The 12,608-nt window shown below is 33.9% G+C and overlaps 2 protein-coding genes across 2 annotated transcripts; both read right to left on the reverse strand.

The window, feature by feature from the left end:
• Nucleotides 1-858: 858 nt before the first annotated feature.
• On the reverse strand, nt 859-4,166 carry LOC112712098 (alpha-xylosidase 1). The gene is made up of 3 exons (XM_025764894.3): nt 3,777-4,166; nt 3,006-3,694; nt 859-2,916 (listed from the first exon to the last, which is right to left on the reverse strand). Exons 1-3 carry the CDS (start codon nt 4,043-4,045, stop codon nt 1,040-1,042), a joined length of 2,835 nt encoding a protein of 944 aa, XP_025620679.2. The 5' UTR covers nt 4,046-4,166; the 3' UTR covers nt 859-1,039.
• Nucleotides 4,167-6,611: 2,445 nt separating this feature from the next.
• On the reverse strand, nt 6,612-10,562 carry LOC112709551 (alpha-xylosidase 1-like). Its single transcript, XM_025761437.3, has 4 exons — nt 10,340-10,562; nt 9,576-10,253; nt 8,757-8,760; nt 6,612-8,660 (listed from the first exon to the last, which is right to left on the reverse strand). Exons 1-4 carry the CDS (start codon nt 10,555-10,557, stop codon nt 6,747-6,749), a joined length of 2,814 nt encoding a protein of 937 aa, XP_025617222.1. The 5' UTR covers nt 10,558-10,562; the 3' UTR covers nt 6,612-6,746.
• Nucleotides 10,563-12,608: the final 2,046 nt, after the last annotated feature.

The raw sequence follows: 12,608 nt of genomic DNA on the forward strand, positions 1-12,608 counted from the left end.
AGTGCTCTGTTACAGTTCCACTTCCCCTTTAGGGGACTCGATGTCTCTCAACTAGAGCTGCCGACGTAAAATTTAAATAAAACCAAAAACAGCTAAGACAATTTTTTAATGATAATTAATTACTCGTATGAAAATGTTTTAATGTCAGAATAACTACTAAAAAAATTATTGAATAATTTAATATATTTAACTAAATTATTTAATAAAATACGTGTATAAATTTTAATTATTATTTTTATATATAGATATTTTTATATGAGTAATTATTAAGGCGTGAATATGAAATGGTCCTCCTAAAGAGCAATGGGTCCAAAAATCACCATGTACAAAAGGCGTGCTTTAATCATACAATCATGTTGTAAATATTTACACGTTTATTTTATTTTAAAATGGAAAGGAAGAGGACGCAATAATTATGATTTGCCCCCGGTGACCTTTGTACTATGTAAACATTACAAAATTTCTTCTACCTTTGTTGGCTAAGATCACTAGTTTACGACTATATTATTATTAGTGTTGCAAGTGTGAGAATTGTTGAAATTAGTCACACATTTAAGAAAGTATGGAAGAGTGAGAAATTTATAAGAAGAGGGACTCATTAACTTAACATTTTAAGATTTTGAGTTGGATGTGATGTCTTTTTATCTTATATTATCTCATTTAATTTCTCTCTCTGAAATCTCTCCAATAATCGAGAGCTCTTCACGTATTAATTGATTGGATATTTTTTAATTTTTAAATTGTCATAAATTATCCATTTTAAATTGACGCGTTAATGATGCAGAGTGGTCAGTGATCAATAGTGGCACTTTGAAAAATTCTTATGCGATCTTGAAGTCAAAGATATGCACCCATGAGAAGTTTGATGAGGGTACCCTCAAAAGTAGATTCATACTCATTGATCCACGTTCTTAAAGCTTTCGTTTTATTACATGAATTATCAGATCATCTAGACAGACATAAAAAGCACAAAGAAACATAAATCAAGGCATTCTAATGTCTCAAAATAACATACATCGATTTATTCAATATCAACACATCAATATGTCATCTTCCAAGACAAAGAAAAGTTTTTACCGAGAGGGATATTCAAGCTCTCAAACTCTACCATCTCTATGTTATTTCTTCCATCTCCCTCATCATGCAAGTACTTATGTTCTCTTTTGTAAACTTTCACATTTGAGACATATGTCAATGGTTCTCCATCTATCATAACTCTGTGTAATTCTCCACCCCCATTTAATCCCAACACGCTAATCTTGTCAATAATCCAACCTTTTTCTAAAGCAAACTCACCTTCTACAACTTGTGACCAAACCTTCACAGTTTCCTCTCTCACAGTTGCATGAAAATCAATGTAGGTTGCAATTGGATAACCACTTCCAAGCTTCATCTCTGGCAACTCATCATCATCAAGGAAGAGGTTCCCTTGAGCTTCTCCATCATTTGCTCCTGCTGGGAATGTCACAATAAGGCTGAAGGGTGTGGTTCTAGCTTCCTTAGTTACCATCCCACCCTGTTGCATTGGAAGAATAACATTCTGATACAAATGCACATTCACCACATTCAAAGGTGCATCAAGTGTAACATAAGTCCCCTCTTTTGACACAATGGTATATGTCAAATCAAATAAACTATACCATGTTCCAGGTGGAAACAGTGCATTCACTTGTGTTTTGCCTTGTTCAAGAACAGGAGAAATCATCAAACTTTTCCCAAGCAAAAACTGTGTGCTGAGGCCATAACATTCAACATAGGATGGAAAAGAGAAGAAAAGTGGCCTTGCAATTGGGGCACCACTAACATGAGCCTCATAGTTGAGGGTGTACAGATAAGGAAGAAGCTTATACCTCATACCCAAAGCATTTCTAGCAGACTCAGCAACTGAATCCCATAAATAAAGCTCCTGTCTTGGGGAATTAAAGTCTGCATGATCCCTTGAGAAGGGATAGAATGCACCAAGTTGAATCCATCGGTTACAAAGCTCTTCATGATCAGTGAAAGTTATAAAGAAACCACATATATCAGCACCAACCATTGGAATCCCATATATTCCAAAATTAAGCATTGTGATTATTGAGTATCTCAAATCCTCCCATCTGGATGAAATGTCACCTGTCCAATGTGCAACATACTTGCCTGAACCAACATATGTGGAGCGTGACAAGATAAAAGGTCTTTTTTTCTGAATGTCTAGAAGGGCTTTGTGAGTTGCAATGGATTCAGATAAACCATAGAGGCTGTGAGCATCATACTCTAGAACTCCATTATAATGAACCGCACTAGTGGCTATAGTTTTGGAGCCTAAAGGAGCATGTACTCCTGAAGCATTGATTTTGTAGGGAGGGTTGTCCCATTTTGTGTTTATTATGTCTCTACAATCAAAGCAGCATATCCAAGGTTGTGTTTCATTTGGACAAATCCTTCCCTCATGGATTCTGCACTTTCCAGTGCAGAAATTTGAAGCTTCATTCATGTCAATCCAGAGGCCATCAACAGGGACAAGTTCATGGAAGCGACGAATTTCGTCACCCCACCATGAAACTGTCTTTGGATTTAGAAAATCAGGGAAATATACTGCACCGGGCCAAACTTGACCTGTGAAGGGTTCCCCATCATGCTTGATGAAAACATCATTAGCCATTCCCCTTTGGTATACCTCATAGCTTTCGTTCACAGCAATTCCTGGATCAATGATCACAACATATTTCATGCCAATGTTGTGAATTTTGTCCAAGAACTTTAGAAGCTTAGAACGAGGGTAGTTGACTGGGTGGAGTGTGAAGTCCTTTGCCCCATCCATGTGATCATCATCATTCCAAATAACATCAAGTGGGATTTTAGCCTTCTGGTAATTCTCAACAATTTCTTCTATAACTGACACGTTTTGATATCCAAATTTGCATTGATGAAATCCTGTCAAATGTATACATAAAAGAAAATCATTGTTATAAATGAAATTTGTTACTAGAAATGATAATCAAAATGAAAAAAGAAAGTCATACCGAAAGCCCAGTAAGGCATTGGAGCTGGTCTTCCAATCAAAGAAGTGTATTGATCAACAACATTGAGAGGAGAAGGTCCTGCAAAGAAATAAAAATCTAAAACTCCTCCAATAACCTTGTATGTTAGAGATGTGCCTGTGTAAAACACATCCATTCCATTGCTATTCAGCAACAGAACACCATGTGCATATGCCTTGCCACCCTCATTTCTAAGATCCATGTACACTGGGTGTGACCCGTATAAATCAGCATTCACATTGAAGGCTGATATGTCAGTTGTGAACAAAGTGTAAGGATCATTCGGATTTAGTTTGATTCCATGTGGCTGTGTGTGCTCTCCCAAACCATACAAAGAAGCATCTTTGGATAATTTGGTTGAAATTTCCAAGTATTGGTCCTTGAACACCAATGGACCAAATGGGTGAGAATCATCATCGGAGGTTGAGTTAAAAAGGGTGTCTCCATTTGACTTCCTAGTCACGGCAAAGCTAAAAGGGTCAGGAGTGTAAGTAAGAACAAGCTCAGAGCCAGAATACTCTGAAACCCAAGTTGAGTTCTTCTTCTTTAAGAATTCAATACTCTGTTTTAGAGGAGGTGGTTGCTCCCTCGGCAAAAGATCATAAGGAACCTCCCACCTTTTATTCTTTGCATCAGTGATGTGTACCCTCAAACGGTTCTCTGTCTCGTGTCTGCATAATTGAAAATAAACTTTGAGAAGAAAACTAAAAAATGTGACTAGTTAAATGCACATTTATGTTAAGTAGTGCTTACTTGGCATAAAACCTTAGAAGGGGAATATCAGCACCATAGATATTGTTGGTTTGCTTAACTTGGAGAAGTGCATGAATGGCTGCATCAGGTGCAATTTGAATAGATATGAGACGGTAGCCTTGGCCAATGAAAGAAGAAGTGCTGGCTTGTTGAGCAAAGTGTAGAATACAAGAGAAGAATATAAGGGTGGCCAAAGGGCTACAAGGAGAAAACATAGCTAATAACTGAGGAGTGTTGTCATGCACTGCATGATACTTATAATATAACATTATTAAATTGTCTTTGTCTTTAATTTATATTGATAATGTATTGAAAGTGAATGAATAAAAGTGGATAGAGATTATTACACAGCTCCATTAGACAATGAAATTGGAATTTCATTTTTGTAATGAAGTTTCAAAAGTCAGATACCCGTCATATTCTTGGTCCATGTGAGTCATTCCTATTCATATACGGCAATGTGATGCTATCAATACAAATAGAAGCAAGATGCTTCTTGAGTTTTTGGTAGACTAATGAATACTAAGGCCTAAGGTGGATGGATGCATGTCTTACGAGTTACGACTGTTTATTTTTGGTTGTTGGATTTATTTCCATTAATTATGATGGATAATAGTACATATATTAATAGGGAAATTTTAATTAATGAGACGTGCTTTTTTTTCTTTTTTCTAAATTCCCTTTGAATCCAAATTTCCTCTCTATTACTGGAGGAATGAGATGCCTACATATTTCTCCGGAATGGTAATTGTGAATTCTTTATTTGAAGATATCTGGGACACAATTAATTTGTTCTTCAGATTAAGAAAGTGAGTGGACGATGATTAAAAAACTCATGGCAATTAGCATCCAAAGCTTCACTTTGTCTTATTATGATTTGTCCCCGCGAACTATGTACTATATTATATATAACTATATGTAGACTTTGTTACAAAACAGCAATATTGTTTTCACACCAATCGGCGTTTATTTATTCTCAGTTATAGATTCTATATATTTATCTATGTTTATTCACTTTCTTTACAATTAAATTTAAAAGGTATTTAGGTGGACAAGTGTGCAAAAGATGAAAAGAACATCTCTTCTAATTACGAAATTTATTTTACTTGTATCGACACATTATTATTTTACCGTTTCTACATGTAGAAAATAACTTATTATTAGGAGTAATGAATAAAGTAGTAAGTTATGAGTTTCAAATTCATTTTTTTAACGTATAAGTGATTTTTAATATAAGTCATATAAGTTATTTATATTCACGCTATTTTACGTTTTTTTTTCTTTTTTTTTTTCTTCTTTTTTCATGCTTCCTCTTCTTCTTCCTCTTCCTCTTCTTCTTTCGTGTCTGTTTTTTTTTTTTTCGTTTTCTCTTTCTCTTTCATCAAAATCACCAGAAAAAATGAAGAAACATTATTCAAGGTATTATTTTACTGTTCTTCTAGATTTTTTTCTAGATTGTCTCTGTCATGTGCCTCATCCTTAACCAGCAAAACATTAAAAGATTTCAAGAAGAAATATACTATCTCCCCCTATATTGGGTGTATTTCTTAAATCCTTTGGGTGTATTTCTATAATCCTTTGGGTGTATTTCTGTAATTGTTTGGTTTATTTCTGTAATTGTTTGGGTGTATTTCTGTAATCTTTTAGATGTATTTCTGTAATCGTTTGGGTGTATTTTTGTAATCGTTTGGGTGTACTTCTGAAATTCCATCATCTTCAAAACAATTCCAAAACTTGATTTCAGCATGAAAATAAAAAAAAAAACAGAAGGAGATCGAAAGCAAAGAGAAAACGCTTTTCCATACAAATCATACAAGTCATTTATATTCACACCGTTTTCACGTTTTTTTGTGTGCCTCTTTTTCTTCTTCTTTTTTCCCAGTGCTTTCTCTTTCTCTTCTTCTTCTTTCTCTGTGTCTCTTCTTCTTCTTTTTCGTAAAAAAAGGAAACGAAGATAAAATACGCGAAGATGATTCAGTAACACGCGTGTTAGGCCCAACTTATAAGACTTGTAAACAAAAATAATTTGTATGTGTAGCACTCTTCTTTTTTTAATATTAAGTTCATTTGAAAATTTTAAATAAAAATATGATTAACTTGATTGCTATGTTATCTTTTTAATCTCAATTATTTATATAAAATATGATAAAATAGAGAACTATAACTTGTATGATTAATAAAGAGTATAATTTTTTTTTACTAAACATAGAAAAACTCAAATGCGCACTTTTTTAAATGAATATAAAAAAATTATCTCATTTGAGTTATAATTCATTGACAATTAATAAAGAGTATAATACTCTTTACTATTTAAGTACGGACCAAGTTTACTTTGACACATATTTTACAAGAAAAACACATAGAATCTTTTTTTTTCCAAATAAATGCACCTTATTAATATACAAATAACTAAAGTTTCAAGGTTTACTCATTCACGTAACAACACAAATAAAGTATCCTCAAAAGTCAAAAATAAGTTCATAATTCAAAAGTAACTGTTTTGAAAAAAAAACTTAAAATATAAAAATTTTATATTAAAAATAATTTATAAATAAATTATGTCGTATTTAGTCAAAAAAATAAGAAAAAAATTTATTATAAAAAATTCATATTTTTAATTTTTTTATAAATATTTTAAATAATTTTTTAAAAAGCCACAAATTAATTTTAAAAATTATATTAACATTAATGTTATCACTATTTATAAGTTAAAAATAAAAAAAATATTTATAAATTTATCCAAACTCACCCAAAAAACACCTTAAGCTTTCATTTAAAAAAAAATTGATGTCTATAAAAATTGTGCCTAATTTGTCTACAAATAAAAAAAAAATATAAGGTGGGACTCACCTATTTATGTTTAAATTTCATAAGCAAAATTTAGGCAACATAAAAGATACCTTTGTTTTATTACATGAATATTAGATAAGGCATTCGACCATAATAGTATCTCAAAATTAATCCCACAAATCACCCCATCTTCCAAGTCAAAGAAAAGTTTTTACCAACAGGGATATTCAAGCCCTTCAACTCTACCATTATCTCTCTCTTATTTTCCCCATCTCGCTGATCATACAAGTACCTTTGTTCTGTTGTGTAAACTTTCACATTTGAGACACTTGTCAATGGTTCTTCATCTATCATAACTGTGTGTAATAATGCTCCACCTCCATTTAATCCCAAGACGCTAATCTTGTCAATGATCCAACCTTTATCTAAGGCATACTTGCCTCCTTGAACTTGTGACCAAACTTTCACAGTTTTTTCTCTAACAGATGCATGGAAATCAATGTAAGTTGAATAACCATTTGCAATCCTCATCTCTGGCAACTCATCATCATCAAGGAAGAGGTTCCCTTGAGCTTCTCCATCATTTGCTCCTGCTGGGAATGTCACAATAAGGCTGAAGGGTGTCATTCTAGCATCCTTAGAAACCATTCCACCCTGTTGCATTGGAATAATGGCATTCTGATACAAATGCACATTCACCACATTCAAAGGTGCATCAAGTGTAACATAAGTCCCCTCTTTTGACACAATGGTATATGTCAAATCAAACAAACTATACCATGTGCCAGGTGGAAACAATGCTCTGACTTGTGTATTTCCTTGCTCAAGCACTGGAGAAATCATGACACTGCTCCCAAGCAAGAACTGTGTGCTGAGGCCGTAACACTCAGTGTAAGATGGAAATGAGAAGAAAAGAGGCCTTGCAATTGGGGCACCACTAACATGAGCCTCATAGTTGAGGGTGTACAGATAGGGAAGAAGCTTATACCTCATACCTAAAGCATTTCTAGCAGACTTAGCTACTGAATCCCAAAGATAAAGCTCTTGTCTTGGGGAAATGTAGCTTGAATGATCCCTTGAGAAAGGGTAGAAAGCACCAACTTGAATCCACCTATTGCAAAGCTCTTCAGTGTTTACCAACAATGTTAGATTTTTGGTACCATCTATTTCTAAGCTCTTGGGATAGAAACCACATATATCAGAACCAACCATTGGGATCCCAAAGATTCCAAAGTTGAGAATAGAGGATATGGTGTACCTTAAATCCTCCCATGTGCCCTTATTATCACCTGTCCAATGTGCAGCATATTTGCCAGAACCTACAAATGTAGAGCGAGACAAAATAAAGGGTCGTTTTCCTTGAAGCCCTTGAAGGGCCTTGTGAGTTGCAATGGCTTGTGAGAAACCATAGAGACTGTGAGCATCATACTCCTTAACTCCATTATAGTGAACAGCACTTGTGGCCACAGTTTTCAAGCCTATTGGAGCTTCAACTCTTCTAGCATTGATCTTGTAAGGAGGATCATCCCAACGTGTGGCAGTGACGTTTGTGCAATCTAAGCAACATGTTGGGTTTGGTCGACCTCCAACTATTGGAATGGGACAAACCCTTCCCACTGAAACTTTGCACTTGCCAGTGCAAAAGTTGGAAACTTCATTCATGTCAATCCAAAGGCCATCAACGGGTACAAGTTCATGGAACCGACGAATCTCATCACCCCACCATGAAACTGTTTTTGGATTCAAGAAATCTGGGAAGTACACTGCTCCTGGCCACACTTGACCCATGTAGGGTTGACCTTCATACTTGATGAAAACATCATTGGCCATTCCTCTTTGGTATACGCCATAACTTGTGTTAACAGCAATTCCGGGATCAACGATCACAACGTATTTCATGCCAATGCTGTGTATCTTGTCCAAGAACTCTAGAAGCTTCGGACGAGGGAAGTTCACTGGATTCAGCGTGAAGTCCTTGTGGCCATCCATGTGATCATCGTCCGTCCATATCACATCAAGCGGGATCTTTGCCTTTTGGTAATTCTCCACAACATATTCTAGAACTGATACGTTGTGATATCCCCATGTGGAATCCTGTTCTTGCCCAATAACAAAAAAAAAAAAAAACAATCTTAGTCAAACCTACCAAGATCTTACAATTATATAAGCAACAACTTATGTAAATTAAACATGTCTTCTTTTTTTAATAACTGCCACATGCATGCGTTGTTAAAATTTTTTATTGTTTGTACTTAGTTGGCCTTACATTACATGAGATAGATACTTTCCTTTTTCTGATGAAATATGAGATATTACATTTCATACTTGACTTTATTGAAAAATGGAAAAAATATGTATGAAGTTTCACCATTCATTCATATGACGACATGTGTTGCTGTGTAGGGTGAAAGATCTTCAAAGGCGTAATTAAGTAGACATGAAATTTTGATAAGTAAACATACTAGCTGCTTAGAATATAACTTAAAATACATAATAACTTAAACAGTATATATATAGATTGATTTGATAGCTGATTTTTTTACCTAGAAGTAATACTTTTGTGTAACATATAAGATTGATCTTATATAAGAATAATAGTTTTAAAAAACAATATAATAAAAAAAGTGAAAACTTATATACAGTTATTTTTATTTAAAATTGATAATTAAAAATTATTAAATAATTTAATAAATTTGATTAAATTATTTTTAAAAAAATATAAGAAGATAATGAGTTTAGTAAATAATACAGTTATGTATATAATAATCTCTTTTTTTTATTTGTGATTTTTTGTAGAATGTAATGTGTTTTTATTTGATTAGACAAATTTTAAAGTCTATCATTCACATTATTTACAAAAATTACTGTATCCCTGACAAAATCGATTATCTTTTTAACAGTTTTTTACCATCACTTCATATAAAGATATAAAGAGAATTGTAAGTAAGTTTTCACTGATAAAAAATAATATAATAAGACAAGAGAGTGAAAAGAAAAGGAAAGAAAAGCATACCAAAGGACCAATAAGGCATTGGAGCGGGTCTGCCAATCAAGGAAGTGTACTGGTCAACAACATTAAGAGGCGAAGGTCCTGCAAAGAAGTAGAAATCTAAAACACCTCCAATGAGCTTGTATGCCAGAGATGTTCCTCTGTACAACACATCCATTCCATTACTATTCAGCAACACAACACCATGTGCATATGCCTTCCCTCCTTTGTTTCTAAGATCCATGTACACAGGGTGCGCCCCGTATAAGTCAGCATTCACGTTAACAGCTGATATATCACTGGTGTACAATGTGTAAGGATCATTTGGATATAGTTTGATCCCATGTGCCTGTGAATTCTCTCCCAAACCATACAAAGAAGCATCTTTGGGCAGCTTCGTAGAGATCTCCAAGTACTGGTCCTTGAACACCAATGGACCAAATGGGTCAGTTTCATCAGAACTCGAGTTGAAAAGGGTCTCTCCATTTGACTTTCTTTTCACCGCAAAGCTGAATGGATCACAAGTGTAAGTAAGAACAAGCTCAGAGCCAGAGTACTCTGCCACTGATCTTATTGGCTTCTTCTTATTGCTAACAATCTGGACCGGTTTCTCCCTCGGCAAAAGATCATAGGGAACCTCCCACCTTTGTTTCTTTGCATCTGTGATGTGTACCCTTAAACGGTTCTCACTCTCGTGCCTGCAAAACATGAAGAAAAATGTGAACGTTTGAGGGCAAGTAACTAAGTACTAGGTACTAAGCATGCAATGGGGTTATGTAGTTACTTGATGAAGAGACGTAGAAGAGGAATGTCAGGTCCATAGATGTAGTTGTTGTGCTTAACTTGGAGGAGTCCAAGAAGTGCACCATTAACTTCTTCAAGAGATAGGAGGGTGTAACCCAGGCCAATTTTGGTAGGTTTAGGATAAGAAGAGTAAGCTTGTTCAACAAAACAGAGGAGGCAAGTAATAAGAACAAGGGAAAAGAGATAGACAGAAACCATAGCTTTTTTCTGACTTGTGATCATAGTTAGATACCAATATAAATAAGAAGGATAAACCCTAAACCATAGCTCCTTTATTTTTTACTTCTTAGCTCATGTCTGTTTAAGAAAATAATAATTATTATACTAAGAAGATCTATAGGAAAAGATATGCACCAATAAGTAAAATGAATAATCAAACCATACACAAAACAAACGTACATTTTTATATCTGAAATTTATACATGGATAATGGCCCCGTCAACTTAAATTAATATGCCATGGCCCATGATTATTATTATTATTATTATTGCACAGAATCTGGCTGTTTGTATTGCTTGCTCCGAGGGGCATTGGGATTTTTTATTAATACTATCATATGTTTTATGATCGATCATCTTCTAATACAACCAAACTTTGCTGCCAAATAAGCCCAAAAGCACGAGGGATTTCAGCAATGGTAACAATTTCGTTACATCCATTTTATTGTATAATCTGAGCAATAAGCGTATTAGTACATCCTAAACTTATAATAATCCCCGAATGGAAAATGTTGCTTGGGCACATGCGAATTCGTCAAATAAGTAACATGTTGGCTATTTGACCAGTCAAATCTAAAATGGGATAAACAAATACTGCATGGTGAGATCCAAAAGACAAAATAAGTAGGGAAAAGAGAGAAAAATAAGAAGTAACGGGAACCAAGCATTTTGTTTTCAACGTTGTTTCATGGTTGAACCCGCTAAATTGAGCATGAATCTAAAATAGAAATTGTACGGGACAGAAACTGAACATTGTTAAATAACGATATGAATAATGCTACTAACAAAATTTATTATTTTTATCAGGCCAATTCTAAATTCTAATAATATATAAATAAGATATAAATTTAATTTTAATATACTATTAATATAAGTAATTTTACATGTAGATTTGATTATATATGTTACATCAATAAAAAATAATTATTTTTTATATTAATTACGTAAATAATTATTCAACTGAACAAATATAATTAAAAAATTAATTTATCAAAATTAAACTCATAATTCAGGATGATGATTAATATTAAAAAACTACTTCAACTAAACCCTAAGCTGGAAAAACTTTAGTCCCTATTCCCTAACATTTCTATAAAGAAATGCCCTTTAATGGATTGCTATTTGCTAATGCCTAATAGGAACATGGCCGCTGCAAGAGTACTCAATAAGCCTACTACTCTTAGAGGCCCAAAGCCCAAGTATACTCTTTTATAAGACCGATCCATTCTACATTTTTTTCTCATAAAGACAGTAGGTTTTTTTATTTTAAATAAAAAATAATTTTTTTCAAAATTCAGGATTACATAAAAAAAAGTGAAATTTTTCTTTTATTCCTTTAAATATTAGTGAGGTACAGTAAAAAGAATAAAACTAAGAAAAAACAAAATTGGAATTAAACTGGGACTTCAGTGGATAAATTACAAGTTCTTGATTTTATTGGTAGCAACTGCTAGAAGTTCTTCAAAATTCATAGATTAGTATTCGAGCATCCTCCTACACCTTTCTTTCCATATATGTCAGGCAATAATAAAAGTAAAACGGGTCGAGTTCTTACTCACAAATCGATCATCCGGGACAACAATTTGGAGTCCCCACCAATCAAAAAAGGAGATGTAGTTCAGATTTGGGATCAGGTGCGCTATTAGACTCTTGCTCCAAGTTTCTGAAGCATTTGGACAGTTAAAGATGCAATGTAACAAAGATTTTGATTCAACATTGCAAATGGGACAAGTTGGTGAAGTATTTGGGAATCACTGATTTATGAGCTGCATGACGGGGAGTTTTTCATGGGGGAGACTTTTCACCCGAATACCTGAATCTTGTGTGAGACTGTCAGATTCCAAAGAAAATTCTAGATGTTCAGTTGTTGCATGATATTTGGACAAAATTCTAGAGAAATATAGTGAAAAAGGTAAATAACTCTATATCCTGAAACTACATCATATATCTTGGATCTGTTGAGCGTCCATTGAATTTTATCCTCTCTTTCTTCTGGTACTATAGATAGAATTCTCTAGGCAACATCTTGAG

The sequence above is a fragment of the Arachis hypogaea genome, chromosome 9, assembly GCF_003086295.3.
Source record: "Arachis hypogaea cultivar Tifrunner chromosome 9, arahy.Tifrunner.gnm2.J5K5, whole genome shotgun sequence".
Taxonomy (NCBI): domain Eukaryota; kingdom Viridiplantae; phylum Streptophyta; class Magnoliopsida; order Fabales; family Fabaceae; genus Arachis; species Arachis hypogaea.

Coding starts and splice junctions, on each gene's coding strand:
- LOC112712098 (XM_025764894.3), bottom strand. CDS start 4,045: ATGTTATATTATAAGTATCATGCAGTGCATGACAACACTCCTCAGTTA. Junction 3,695..3,776: donor CTTCTAAGGTTTTATGCCAA/GTAAGCACTACT, acceptor TCAATTATGCAG/ACACGAGACAGAGAACCGTT. Junction 2,917..3,005: donor AATGCCTTACTGGGCTTTCG/GTATGACTTTCT, acceptor TACATTTGACAG/GATTTCATCAATGCAAATTT.
- LOC112709551 (XM_025761437.3), bottom strand. CDS start 10,557: ATGGTTTCTGTCTATCTCTTTTCCCTTGTTCTTATTACTTGCCTCCTC. Junction 10,254..10,339: donor CTTCTACGTCTCTTCATCAA/GTAACTACATAA, acceptor CATGTTTTGCAG/GCACGAGAGTGAGAACCGTT.